Source organism: Lolium rigidum, chromosome 7, assembly GCF_022539505.1.
Source record: "Lolium rigidum isolate FL_2022 chromosome 7, APGP_CSIRO_Lrig_0.1, whole genome shotgun sequence".
Taxonomy (NCBI): Eukaryota; Viridiplantae; Streptophyta; class Magnoliopsida; order Poales; family Poaceae; genus Lolium; species Lolium rigidum.
Genome location: NC_061514.1, coordinates 317,738,460 through 317,753,097, shown reverse-complemented (window position 1 = coordinate 317,753,097; position 14,638 = coordinate 317,738,460). Strand labels below are relative to the sequence as shown.

Below are 14,638 nucleotides of genomic sequence, written 5' to 3'. Positions count from 1 at the left end.
TGAAACTCTAGGTTCCTCGTTACCCAACATGTACTCCTTCACTCATGTTGTACCACTGATGTTCTTGTGACATAAAAAATGAGTCACGTGTCCGGCCAAAGGATGACGAACATCATGATGCATGAATAGGCACCCAGAGTGTATCTTTCCATTGTTGGAGTAGGAATTCCCATGATCATATAAAATGACACTATGACATATTATCTAAAAATGCAAGAAGATCATCTTTATTGTTACTCGGTTACGAGGTGACGTTTGAAGATCTTGTAACATATTTCATAATAATATCATGGTATAGCGATCTTAGTAGATGTGATACTTAGTATTTGAAAAAACACCAATAACTATATTGATAATGAGTTTCACGATATATCAGTTGGGGAGTATCCATCAACGTTCTACAAACAATGTTGATCTCATATGTTGCCGGCAACCTCGTAACAAATTTTAATTATTTCCCTATAGTCGGGAAAACGAGACTATCAATATCACATGAACCAGTTATAGAAGCGTGACTAAAGATATCTTATTTGGTGTTTATGATTCGATACATGTAACTAGGTTTCTTTCCAATATCACAATAACCGGAGCTAATATAATTATAACATAGAATATAAACTTTAATTATAAACCAATAAATATATAATAATACAACTTCTCTAGGACATATTTCCTTTAACGGTCACAGCTTCTAACCTAAAGACTCCGGGACATAACCCAGTGCACCCAAAGGAAAGGTCCAAAGGATCTAGCCCGAGCATCACCCCGCATCCCGATCTCCAACCGTAGGAGACTAAGATGCTCTAGGTCCCCTCCCCGACACCTAGGGATGAAATTTGTAGCACCCAAAGAAAGGAGCCAAAGGCTCCGAGATCTAACCGAGTGCACGTAGAGGAAACCCTACTTGTTGCTCGGAAGAGTGTGTCCAGTCCCTCCGGTGCTGCTTGGCCATGTGGATTTTTTTCTTATTTGATAAAATGCTTCTAGCCGGAAAGGGTGACACTTAATTTACATGATTAGTGATAACTGTTGACAATGCTAATGTAGATTATTCCAAATGCTATCCAAGGAGTTGACCTATTTAGGCATTATTATAGATTATAGATAAATGGTCCAAAACAAAAAAATAATTAGAGTTTATCCTAGGAGGCTACGCTGGAAGGAAGATGTTAACGACACATAGAAGGGAATGACGCGTCAAAGTGTCACCCAAACGTTAACCTAATGACATTCGAGCGTACCAAAACAAGGAAGGATAATCAAATTCAATTAATTTTGGTCGCGTTTAATTTTAATTTTTGTGAATAATTATGTAGGTAATCACTTAATATCCGTGCAACTATTTTTTTACTAAATCATGGAAGCACTATTAACATCTTTATATCTATTTTAATATTTTGCTAGTATCGCTTAATCTATATCTATACCTAATAATAAAGGAGCTAAGGTTTCTGCCAAAATTTTCGTCAACGCTTTTTATTGGACCGTTTTACCCTCCCACCAAATCGCATAATACACCCAATGCCACCGTACCGGTTGGGTTATATTTTTGGCGGCCGACGGGGCGCTCCTTTCCCCTCCGCAGAATTCTTCCGGATACCGCGCCCCACCTACCCCGTGTCTCGTGGACTCGTGCTCCTCCTGGACTCCAGACCCAGACCCAGACGACTCCTCTCTCACGCACGCCACCCATCCTCTATTAATACTCCCATCGATCTGTCCCTCCGTTCCACTTCTTCCTTCCTTCACCTTGAAGATTCAGGCGTTCGTTCAAACACCTGGTAGGATAGAGATCGATCCAAGTATGACGATTAGGACCTGTAGAGGCCTGGTGATGAAGGTGTCCAACGATGGAGATCGGCCGGCCCGGTGTGCACGTTCCAGGGAAGCTTCGTTTGGCCGTTCTCGGTTGGAATCCGGCAGGTCTTGCCAGGGAAGCGAAACAGGCAAGGTAGAGAGGGTCTGGCCGCGAGGAATCGTTTCGGGGCGGCGGCAGCTCGCCGGATTTTGACGGCGGCGGGAGGTGATGTTCACCGGGGGAGAGAGAAAGACAGGCTGCGTACCTGTTCAGAGAAGATAGAGAATCAGGGTGGGCTCCACAGGTAGCAGTTCATGAAGGCTTAACGGCTCTACGCTTAGCTCCTGAATCGGTTGGGAACTTGAGATAATTATCGGCAGAAAGTTAATTTTCGGCGTGCCCTGGACCTTACGCCGGCTCCCGGATCCATCCGCCTCTAGCGGCCGTCGCCGGTCCCCTTCTACCTCGAGGTATCAGTGGGTCTCGCCTCTAATCGCTAGATCCGCGTGTGAGCCTGGGACTAGCTACGAGAAAGAAAAGACACTGCGCAAGGAGGATTTGATTCCCAGACATGCGACTTGCTTACCCCAATCAGCGGGGCTATGCAAAAAAAATCTGGCAGATTCGTTTGGGCGAACAGAAAGCATAGCGCGCGGGATTTCTATTCATGCGGTGGCGAAACAGATGATGTGATACTGGTTTCTGACATGATAGGATCCACTTAGCAGTTGGGCAGTACCATACTAGCCTTGCTTTGATTTTTTTTTTGTTTGTTGGTCTTGCTTTGATTTAACTAACTTCACGTTCTGGACGCAAAATATGCTTGGTGTATGTGGACTCGATCCAGTGTTTTTTCATTCCTCTCCATTTGTCATCATTTTCTTTGTACTGCTTTGTTCATTACTCTGCATTTGTGTTCATTTTTTTAGAACTTAGACTTTTGATACATTAAAATAATAACCATATTTTGTAATAAGTTACCTTCTATTTTAAAGTTTTCAGTGAATTTTCAGAGAAACCTGGATTTTTGAAATTTTCATTCAATTTTATGTCATGTGTATGAACTATTCAGCGAACTAAGAAGGATTATTTTTGGCTATTTGAACAAATTTTAATTAATACTACTAAAGATAGGTCTAGGCCAAATGCGGCATCAGACTCTGGCTCTGATGAGAAACGGACGGGGTAGAGACGATGTAGGAGGCAGCCGGAGATAGAGTGGGAGTGGAGTCGTCGAAGTTGCCGATGTGGGATAAAAGGAGATCGTCGGCGCGAACGAGGCTGCACCGCCGAATCAAAATCCTAGGCGCCGTGCAGGGTGGCCGGGTTTGATTGGCTAACTAAGGTGTGCTACGTAGGTGAGGAAGATGCGTGTGCCGCGACAGTGCGGCGGAAATTGGCGAAGGCTCATCTCGGCGAAGAATAAGCTACAGATACATGCGCGTCTAGCCGCAAGCCGTCTTGGTTGTTGTTCATGGAGTCCAACAGTATCGCACACACGAAGGACATCCATTGAGCAGATCGAATAAATATCATCTGGCCGGAAGTAAGAGTCCTCGCGTGTCTCCAGCCAGCCCGCATCCTATGACACACGTCGTCGCATCCATGACCTTCCCGTTACCTATCCATTGAACCTTCAGGTTCCGGCGGTAGGTTTTTTTCTCCTGAAGACTCTTCGGATAATCAACAACTCTATTACTACAAATAATCAACAACTCTATTACTACAATTGATGAGAGGTAACTGAACGAGTGAGCTTGGCTTGTGTGTAATTGACATAATTTTGCAAGGATTCGATCTTGATTCGCCTCTTGTATATATGCGGTGTCCAAGCAAAATCCATCGCACTCCACAATTTTCATGAAATTCGTATGTCACTGCAATGACTAGCCTGTCCTACTTGTGCAATTGATCGAGTCGGCATCACCTGAATGCATGGACATGGTTATCGCCCGATGTCCGCGGCTATCGGAGGTTGTTCTTATGTCCTGATCTGCAGGACATCATCGGAGGTGAATGAGCTTATTGGTTCTTAAAATCATGTTGGTGTGTATCCCTAGCGTCGGCTGACCCCATAGAAGCCCATCAAGTTGTACTGCGCTACAGATGGGCGGTAGCGGCCGGATACTTGCCACGCCGGTGCCTATCACTGTCCCATCCGACAACGGTCAACCTATGGGGGTGATGAGTGGGGGTCAGTGATTGGAGAGGTGGGCGGTGGAAGACCGGCTATCAGAGTGCGCCACAGGAGGCGGAAGCGGCCCATCGATCACCCTTTGAGCGGGGCATGCCTAGCACCCGAGGCCGCCGAGCCGCTGTTGTACATGGAAGGGCAGCAGGGCGCTGCCATGGATTTGTTACAAGGCGTGTAGGTCTGCTCCATGAATATGGCCCTAATTAAGTCATCATTCAAAACGTCATTAGCGGTGCACGGCTGCAGGCCGAGCTGCACGGGTACACATTTAAAAGGCAATGTCACAATATCTTTTCGGAAGCCTTGTCGGATAGTTTGCTCATTGTGTTTTTCCGGTGCAACGCACGGGCACTTTTGCTAGTTTTAACTAAAAAGTAGTAGTGTTTTAAAAAAAAAAAAAAACAAATCATAAAAAGGGTTTTGGAAGGGTTTCGCTCGCCGCTTGGCTCATTTCTTTCTTCCTCCCCAAACCACAACTGCAGAGCGACGGCGCACGCACATCTGCGGCTGCTCGCCGAAACCCTAGCGTCCCATCGCCTAACCTCCCGAATCCTCCATGCTGCGCGCGGCGGCAGCTGCCGCCGCCGCCTTCCCGGCGCGGTTCGCCGCCGCGCCGGCCGTGGCGGCGGCGGAGGAGATGAGGTCGCCGCTGCTCAGGGTCTTCGGGACACTGAGAAGCGGCCGGAGCTCGGCGCTGAGGACGAGGGCGCGCTTCTGCTCCAGCTCCTCCGGGAGCGATTCCGAGGCCGCGGCGGCGGCGGCGGCGGAGGCGAAGGCCGAGGATGCGGTTCCCGCGGAGGGTGAGGCGGAAGGCAAGGCATCCTCCGCCATCGTGTCCACCAACCCCCGCCCCGAGGACTTCCTTTCGGTGCGCCCTCTCTCTCATTTTCGATAATAGCCGCCATGTTTAGTTCCCTGGATCAACCATTGGGTGGAATTTTGTGCTGTAGTAGTAGAATCTGTAATTCGGTTTTGTTTAGTTTTCTGGATCAACCATTTGGTGGAATTTTGTGCTGTAGTAGTAGTAGAATCTGTAATTTGGTTTGAGCTCGGGATGTTTGGTAAATGAACCCTTGATTTTCTGTGGAAGGCGACTTTACGCCAAGAGGGAAAGGATTGGAAAGCAGAGCCAATTAGTAACGGGAGTAATATTCATGAGGCGCTAGGAACTTTGACAGAAAAAACGCCTCCAAATTGGGGAACAACCGTCTCAACTTTGTCTAGATTTGTATGTATCTAGGCTCTAAAATGCGTCTAGATACATGCAAATTTAGACAAAGTTGAGATATTATTTTTTTACCACGGAGGGAGTATTTATTCTGGGGCCGATGTGATTGATCCATCTTAGTTGTATAGTGGAGGTTAAATGTATTTGAAACTTCATGTTACATTTCTATCAAACTTCATTGCTACAAGAAAAACTTGTAGAGTGAACAGTTGCTTTGTGATTATATTTTCATGACGTGTTCTAATTAGGGTGCCCTTCTCTTACTTTACCATAGGTCATAGCACTGCCTCTTCCACATCGACCACTCTTTCCAGGATTTTATATGCCGATCTATGTAAAGGTATGCTGCTGAGCTATTTGGTAACATCTCCTCACTTTGTAATTTCCTTCGTTTGCCTCCTATTAACCTGGTAAATTTTCCTCTCCTTTAAAAATCCTTTAGGACCCAAAGCTGTTGCAAGCCTTAATAGAAAATCGCAAAAGATCAATCCCGTATGCTGGGGCCTTTCTTGTAAAGGATGAAGAAGGTACTGACCCTAGTATCGTGGCCAGTCCAGATTCAGACAATAAAAGCATTGATAATCTCAAAGGGAAGGAGTTGTTGAAGCGTCTTCATGAAATTGGCACACTTGCTCAGGTAATTGATGATTGGAAAGACTGGGATTGTCTTGTGCTAACACGGTCTTATGTTAATATGTTTTCTGTAACTAGTCTTTGTTGTTTATGTAGATAACCAGCATCCAAGGGGATCAGGTGGTGCTGCTTGGCCACCGGCGTTTGCGGATAACTGAGATGGTGAGATACGTTAAAATCCACTACCATTCAGTTTCTACTAGTTAGAGTTGGTAACTTTGTTTACATCAAAATTCAAAAAATTGCAGGTCGAGGAGGACCCACTTACAGTTAAAGTTGACCATCTGAAGGTAACTCTACAATGATACCACTGATTCCCATGTTTTCTTTTATTATTGTATCTGCCATTATGGATATATCTAATTCCTCCCTCCTCCACCAAATTGGAAATTGCTGCTCAAATCCCTCACACAGAAATGAACAAGTGCACTATAGTTTTGTTTGGTGAAGCGAAAGGGAAGTCTGTGTATGATCCTAAGTTCTGCTACAGCTGTGAATTCTAGCTGCATCCATGTAGTACTACTTTATTACATACCAGAATTTAGACCACCCTCCTTTTTCTTATTTTGCATTTGCTCTTCCACCGTTGTGGGATTTTTGATGATTTAGAACTTCTCTAGCTTGTTTCGCATTGTATAATTTTTGATGGCACATGATTAATTCAATCTGTATGCTTAGTTAACCCTGATTCCACCATGAACTAAATGCAAGATTGTTTCATTGCTATGTGTTGTCAGAAGATACCTTGCATTTTAAATAATTTAACTTGTCATTCACAGGAAAATACCTACAATAAGGATGATGATGTCATAAAAGCAACCTCATTTGAAGTTATATCAACTTTAAGGGAGGTCCTCAAGACAAGTTCCCTTTGGAAGGATCATGTCCAAACCTACATACAGGTGTGAATTAGGTCCTTAACTTCTTCATCTGTGGATGAATGTATCTTCTATCATTTGTTTGATTATTGTATCGAAATCATAGAACTTTTCCAACCTGTAAAACACAGCTGGTGTTTTGATTGTTGGAATGATGTGTGAAATATCCAACATAGGCAGGCTAAGCGGTATAAGGAATCCTATTAAGTCCTTCCATCCTTTTTAGTTGCTGAAAGTGAATAACAGGTAGTGTGATGACTAGGAGAGGCGTATTTTTCTCTCCCAGTTACCAGTCCCTGCTGGTAGTCAGTTAGTGTCAGGCTGTAATGACAATATATAATAGAACTGTAAGCAGTGGCCATGTCAGAGTTGACATTGAAATCCCTGATCATAAATCTAACATGTATTTTCATTGTATACCTACGCGTTTCCTATTTCTTGGATGCTGTTCGCTTACACATTGACTTTCTGATTATTTTGCTCCTTTCACTTGATTCAGCATGTGGGTGATTTTAACTACCCACGGTTAGCAGACTTTGGTGCTGCTATTTCTGGTGCCAACAAGTTGCTTTGCCAGGAAGTGCTCGAGGAATTAGATGTAAGAAGCTTTTGGTTAACTCCTTTCATTCTACATTTATTTTCTACTCTATATTAATTCCCTAAGCAATCTGGATGTTTCTTCAAACCTACAAAGTTCTTATCCACTCAAAATTGTATACTTCTGCATTCATTGATGTTTAGAGGACATGGAAACTGTAAATTGCCATGTGCACTGGTCTTATTTGTTCTTCAGTTTGACTTTACAATCTAAATATTAAATTGTGAAATATGATCACTTCATCTACCAATTGAGAAGTATTCTCATGGTCATATGGCTCAGCAGGAGATTACGTTCTTTTGCTTCTTCTCCACTGATCATACTTATTGGCCTTCTTCAAACCAATTCGAAAGCACAAGAATACTTGGTGAAACGATAATACTGGTCCCTGGACTAGCAAACTATGCTCCCAAATTCACAAACACAATCAATTGTGAAAAATAACTATAAGATACTTTGCACCAGCAATGCAACACTGAGTTATGTGCTCTTGAAAGAACAATATGTTGTTCAGAGTGCATGCTATCTTTCTTGTCTTCCTTTTTATTCAAATGTTGTACTTGTATTTCTGGAACAGGTAGATAAGCGTTTGAAGTTAACTCTTGAGTTAGTAAAGAAAGACATGGAGATCAGTAAGTTACAGGTAATTCATTGTCTTAGCTCATGTTCTTAGTTTCAACTCTTAGTTAGAGCTTTCTTGATCCTAATGAACTTATACTTTGTCCAGCAAGCAATTGCAAAAGCAATTGAAGAAAAAATTAGTGGGGATCAGCGACGTTATTTATTGAATGAACAACTTAAAGCAATCAAGAAGGTACTTCATTACTCGCTATTTCTTCTACTACGTTGATTATTCTCCTTACAGTCTGATTTTTAAATAATTACTGATGTGTAATCTAGCACTTTTAGTGATCCATGATGCTATTGATTTTCATAAAGTGGTAGAATGACCAATCATTTCATGCCCATGCTAGAACTATAAATTGACCAATGCAAACATCTGGTCTATGCTTCTTGAACCATATGTGCATCCCAAATGTGAAATATAAGAGTTTTAATCTGTCAGGTTGATGTTTTGTTGGTTCTTCACTATTACTCACCTTGTCTCACGTTTGCAGGAGCTAGGTTTGGAGACTGACGACAAGACAGCATTGTCTGGTTTGTTCTTGAACTGTCACACTTATTGCCAGTTAATGTGTTGTTTATTAATTTTTTCATTGCCACTTCATAATTAACCAACTATCTATGGGTTGCAGCAAAATTTAGGGAAAGGATTGAGGCAAAGAAAGACAAGTGTCCTCCTCATGTTTTGCAAGTCATTGAAGAAGAGCTCACCAAGCTACAACTGTTAGAAGCCAGTTCTAGTGAGTTCAACGTAACTCGTAATTATTTGGACTGGCTGACGGTATTGCCATGGGGAAATTATAGGTTTGCCTTTATCCGCCTTTCTTTGCGAAACATAGGTCAGGGGGCTCAGGGCCTTTATGTACTTGTTTGTCCTTTTGTTGCAGCAACGAGAATTTTGATGTTCATCATGCCCAAGAAATCCTTGATGAAGATCATTATGGTCTCAGTGATGTTAAAGAGAGAATATTGGAATTCATAGCAGTTGGGAAGCTAAGAGGGACTTCCCAAGGTTTTATTTCTCCCTATCATATTCTTTCTATTTTGTGTTTTGAAGTATGCCATTTATATGCAAGGTGTAGATGCTTCAAATGTTATATTGGCATCCTCATATATACCAAATTCATGAACAATGACAAATAAATGATCTGATTTCTCTACTTCATCTTAGCTCACCATGTGGTAAAGCTAGATTTTGAAAGTTGCTGCAGACACTTCTGATAGACATACTGTAACTAGATTGCTCACTTCGTTCTTGCTAAAATTTGGTACTCCCTACGATCATGAAGAGTGTCATTTCGGACATACATGATCTTCAGAACGTAATGTTAGTCTCTAGGCTTCATTGTAATATATTCACAATACCAGTGAAACGATAATATCGTGAACATACTTGTTTATATAATCTACACATTGTTTTTGCATGCCATCAATATTTCAGAGATATACTAGTAGCAGTTTAAAGTTTGACTCTAAACAACACTTCTATGTGACTGGAAGGAGCACCTTGCTTCATGTCTCGCCTGTAGCTATTCAACCAATGACTTTGTTCATTTACCATTTATAACAGGAAAGATCATATGTCTTTCTGGGCCACCAGGAGTCGGTAAAACTAGTATTGGCCGCTCTATTGCACGTGCATTGAACAGGCAGTTTTACAGATTTTCTGTTGGAGGTTTGGCTGATGTGGCCGAAATCAAGGTACACAACAAATATCCATGTCATGTCTCGTATCAAGTGCCAGTATTGTTTAAAACTAGTTGAGCAGACGCTCGAATAACATTTTAACAATTTTAGGGGCACCGGCGTACCTATGTTGGTGCAATGCCAGGGAAGATGGTGCAATGTCTCAAATCAGTCGGGACAGCAAACCCTCTAGTATTGATAGATGAGATCGATAAGGTACTGTAACAAATTGGTTATGTTCTATTCGTTTGAGATGCCAATTACTTCGCATAATATTTTGTGATTCGTTTAGACATCAACTACATATTCAACAACAATTTATCTTGTTAGCCACTAGGAAAATTTTGGTTAATGTGCATTAATTTGATTATTCAACTGGATATCTTTGTTTGCTGGCAGCTTGGGAGAGGGCATTCTGGTGATCCAGCGAGTGCATTGCTGGAACTTCTGGACCCTGAGCAGAATATTAATTTTCTGGACCACTACCTTGATGTTCCTATTGACTTATCCAAGGTTAGGCTGTTTCTTTCTCAAGGTCATTTTTTTCATTTTACCTATATATACACTTGGGTAACTTCAGTTTACAGTTCAAAGCAACTTTTTTAAAGTCCCCTCACCAGTTGTAACAGACCTTATTTCAGTTTGCATCTCTTGGCATATCCATACATCTGGCTGTTACGCTTGGGCGTGCTGCATGCTTGTTACTGTGCTATCACATGCAGTGTTTGTGCTATTAATTGATGTGGCGCAATAGAACAATACACTTGACGCCTTGAGAGTTCTGGTTCAGTTAATGTGTCGTAGCTCTGTAGACAGAGGCTCTTGCCCCTGGAGGCAAGATGGAAGAAGCATTCTTCTAATTCTTGCCTTCTTTGTTCCTCAGAGGGTCCTTTTTATATAGATGCCTAACAATTCAATCTAGGTGCCAAGTCGTAGATCTATCTAAGATAAACTAACTATTTGGAAGATTATAGATTTAATCCCATAAATGGGAGCTGCCATGGTGGGGCCATGTACTTCCGTAGGTAACATAATGCAATATTGCTTTTTGCCTGACTCCCTTTTCTTCTCTTACTATTGGTGCTGTTTTGCTTGTGCTTCATGACTCCACTGTCATACTATTTTCTGTTTATGATGTACTTATTTTATCGAGTAAGTTTTTGAACTTAATTATTGCAAACATCATCTAATACGTTGTTTTATGAAAACCAGGTTCTGTTTGTTTGCACAGCAAATGTTATTGATACAATACCTAATCCATTGCTGGATAGAATGGAGATCATTTCAATAGCTGGTTATATAACTGATGAGAAGATGCATATTGCTCGAGATTATCTGGAGAAGAATACCAGAGAGGCCTGTGGCATTAAACCTGAACAGGTATCTGCAGACTAGCTATTCAATTTACTTTATTTTCTAGTATTGGCTATCACTTTATAGTTTAATTTTCTACGAAATGGAAGTTCACAACATGACCAAGAAAAACTAGTGATCAACTGATCATGCTTTGATTTTATGGTATGTTGAACACAGTTGAAATCTTACCAAGTTATCCTTGTTAGGTATGGCCTCTAAATTCTTATAGCTTTTTGTGCATTATTGCTCCGCATAAGTTTTCTTCTAATAATGTTGTGAAACTGTGGTCATCGTAATAACTTACCAAATCTAGTTCACTATAAGGCTCCCAGTGGACTTTTCTTTAGATCATGGTTGGGATTACGGACTTAGATAGTGCATTGTGCTCTGCGGTCAGGGTTACATCGACTTAGGGGGGGGGGCAGATTCCAGGGCTGTATTTGGAAAACTGTATATGCATGTGGTCTTGTAATTTGAATGCTTCTCAACAGTATCCCGTTTATTTTTGGCAGATATTTTTTTTTGTCTCTGTTTGCAACTTACTAGACCTGTTTCTGATTTTTTTTAAAGCCTTGTGCACTTACTCCGTGATCATTGCATAGGTAATAGTTCAACATATCCATCTCTGATTTCCTTATTAAGGTTAACACTCCTGTTATATGGCTTCCTGTCATTAATAAGAACAAAAAGGAAATAATGATCACATTTAATTATGAAATTTAGATGTAACTGCACTAGTTGACAATTAGAGTACGGGACTTCTAGTGATATGTGAAATAGAACTATAAGCCTTGCATGTTCTTTGCAAGTACATTGTTAATTTCAGCAGCTTTAACGGCCCATCTACAAACATGTACAGGTTGAAGTTACAGATGCTGCCCTCCTTGCCTTAATTGAAAATTACTGCCGAGAAGCAGGGGTTCGGAACCTTCAAAAGCAGATTGAGAAAATTTACCGGAAGGTATTCAACATAGTGTTAGCCTAATGATCTTTGATCTATTATTTTTGGAGCAAGGAGAAGTTGTCTACTATGATCAATACAGTTTTAAAGGAGGGTGATACAACTTAAGATTAGTGTTTGTCCAATACTAAATTCAAACATCATGACATCTTCATTATTTTTTTGTGTCTGCTTAGTCTTGAGAAAAGTATGTATTGGCACCTTTTTTTTACTAGTTCTGCTAAAAGAAGCTATTTACAGTTTAAACTGATTGCAACAGTGTTTAATCAGTGTTCAAGTCATTTCATGAAAGGCTGCTAGTTGAGAGTTAATGCTCCCATTCATACCCTTATTCCGTAGCTCTTCATTAATGAACATAACTTATCCTTCTACATAATCTATACACCCTGTTACCCTTCTTCCAGATAGCTCTGCAGCTTGTCCGCCAAGGGGTATCAAACGAGCCAGCCCTGATTGCCACAGCAAGCGATGAACTTACTGTTGGTGGTAGCGAAGCAATGGTGAAAGATGAGAATTTGAAGGATCCTGCTATCGAAGATGCCGCCTTGGTCAACAGTATAATTGATCCTGCCCCTGAGGAAGTGAAGGAGGTACCATTGACAGAAGAAACTCTTGTAACTGAGCAAACTCTATCAGTGGACAAATTGAACACATCAGAGGTAGTATATAATCATCTTTCATTCTGGTTGTGTTTCATATAGATAAAACACTGATAGCTTGATCCTGAATATGGTGCTCTACTGTAACGTGCAAACCCAACACATCAGAGGTAGTATATAATCATCTTTCATTCTGGTTGTGTTTCATATAGATAAAACATTGATAGCTTGATCCTGAATATGGTGCTCTACTGTAACGTGCAAACCCAACACATCAGAGGTAGTATATAATCATCTTTCATTCTGGTTGTGTTTCATATAGATAAAACATTGATAGCTTGATCCTGAATATGGTGCTCTACTGTAACGTGCAAACCCAATGATTTCCATGGTATTTATGTGGTGCTAATTGACACATCTGATGACCTAGAGGTAGCAGATCCAATAAACTGGTGTATTCAAGGAATTGTCTCGACTCTTGAATGAATCTATTGATGTTTCATCAAATTTATTACGTAAATACTGGATACAATTGTTGGTTTTCCAAAAACCATGGATGCCACTGTTGCTAACTTAACAAAAGTTTATTTTTCTAGCTGACTTAAGAACTGTTTTGATAATTGATAATGATAATATATTACAAGTTTATGTGGGTCACCTATTTACCCGAGTTCTGTATTTTGCAGGGCAACAAAGACGCAGAGGAAGCACAAGAAGAGGCAGCAGGCAAGGTAGTTGAGAAGGTACTAATTGACTCATCAAACCTTGATGATTTTGTTGGGAAACCTGTATTCCAAGCTGAGCGTATATATGAGCAAACTCCTGTTGGAGTGGTCATGGGTTTAGCTTGGACTTCTATGGGTGGCTCTACTTTATACATTGAAACAACGAAAGTGGAGGAAGGAGAAGGGAAAGGTGCACTTGTGATGACGGGGCAGCTTGGAGATGTCATGAAAGAGAGTGCTCAGATTGCTCACACAGTTAGTAGAGCTATACTACGCGACAGGGAGGCGGAGAATCAGTTCTTTGCAAACTCAAAGTTGCACTTGCATGTTCCTGCCGGGGCCACCCCTAAGGATGGCCCTAGTGCTGGATGTACCATGATTACATCAATGTTGTCCTTAGCTATGGGAAAACCTGCCAGGAAGGACCTAGCAATGACTGGTGAAGTAACACTGACTGGCAGAATCCTCCCAATTGGCGGGGTATGTTTCCTCTACTGCTAACCCAAACTTGGTTTGGTGAATCCCTTTATATGTAAAACTTGTGAACTTCACTTATTCACTAAAACTCTAATTGATTGATTATAATTACTCCTGAAATAGGTAAAAGAGAAGGCCATTGCTGCACGGCGAAGCTCGATAAAGACAATCATATTTCCATCAGCAAATAAAAGGGATTTCGACGAGCTTGCTCCTAACGTGAAGGAGGGTCTGGAGGTTCATTTTGTTGACACATACAGTGAAATATACGAGTTAGCTTTCAAGGGCGAGCCAGAAACAAGCTAGCAAGCACTTCAGAACAAAATGTTCAGATTGCACAAGGACTGAAAACTCGAAGAAGTTTGCATCTTAGACCATTCTTAGCAACATCAAGAGTAACTTATTGCTGTAACCAATTTTTTTCTAGTGCTCAACGTGGCAAAACTTGAGGAAATTTTGGTAAAAATGTTTGTAGCTAGGTAGCTGAGGAGGTATCTCGAATAAGAAAAGAAATTCTCTTTGGGGGAGACAAAAACAGAATGCACAAGTTTTGCGGCTTTTACAATTTTGTGTGTGTTCCTATGAATTGTTAGTATCTTAAAAGATGGGATATAAATTTTACTGTCTGAGTATTTGATGCGCAGAGAGATTAGACATGGTGATATGTCCATTTGCAAATTTTTGTTGTCGGCATATTCTAGGGCCTTGACTAGCACCTTTTGTACAGACATCACCAGGTTTGATTAACAACAGAAAATTGTAATAAATTCTAGTGCCTGTGAACCAGTTTCTTCTTTAGACCTGCAGATTAAGCATTGTGCCTTTGATGCACGGGTGAGAAGCCACTGCCATGATGCAGCGACAGAATAAGCATGTGCCTT

At 41.2% G+C, this 14,638-nt stretch overlaps 1 protein-coding gene across 1 annotated transcript; it reads left to right on the top strand.

Annotated features, from left to right (window-relative positions):
- The first annotated feature begins 4,548 nt into the window (after positions 1–4,548).
- On the top strand, positions 4,549–14,322 carry LOC124675496 (lon protease homolog, mitochondrial-like). The gene is made up of 20 exons (XM_047211576.1): positions 4,549–4,860; positions 5,495–5,560; positions 5,663–5,857; positions 5,950–6,015; positions 6,102–6,143; positions 6,633–6,755; positions 7,231–7,329; positions 7,907–7,972; positions 8,057–8,143; positions 8,448–8,487; positions 8,586–8,757; positions 8,841–8,965; positions 9,524–9,654; positions 9,751–9,855; positions 10,039–10,152; positions 10,852–11,019; positions 11,855–11,956; positions 12,361–12,615; positions 13,242–13,760; positions 13,881–14,322. Exons 1-20 carry the CDS (start codon positions 4,549–4,551, stop codon positions 14,061–14,063), a joined length of 2,970 nt encoding a protein of 989 aa, XP_047067532.1. The 3' UTR covers positions 14,064–14,322.
- Positions 14,323–14,638: the final 316 nt, after the last annotated feature.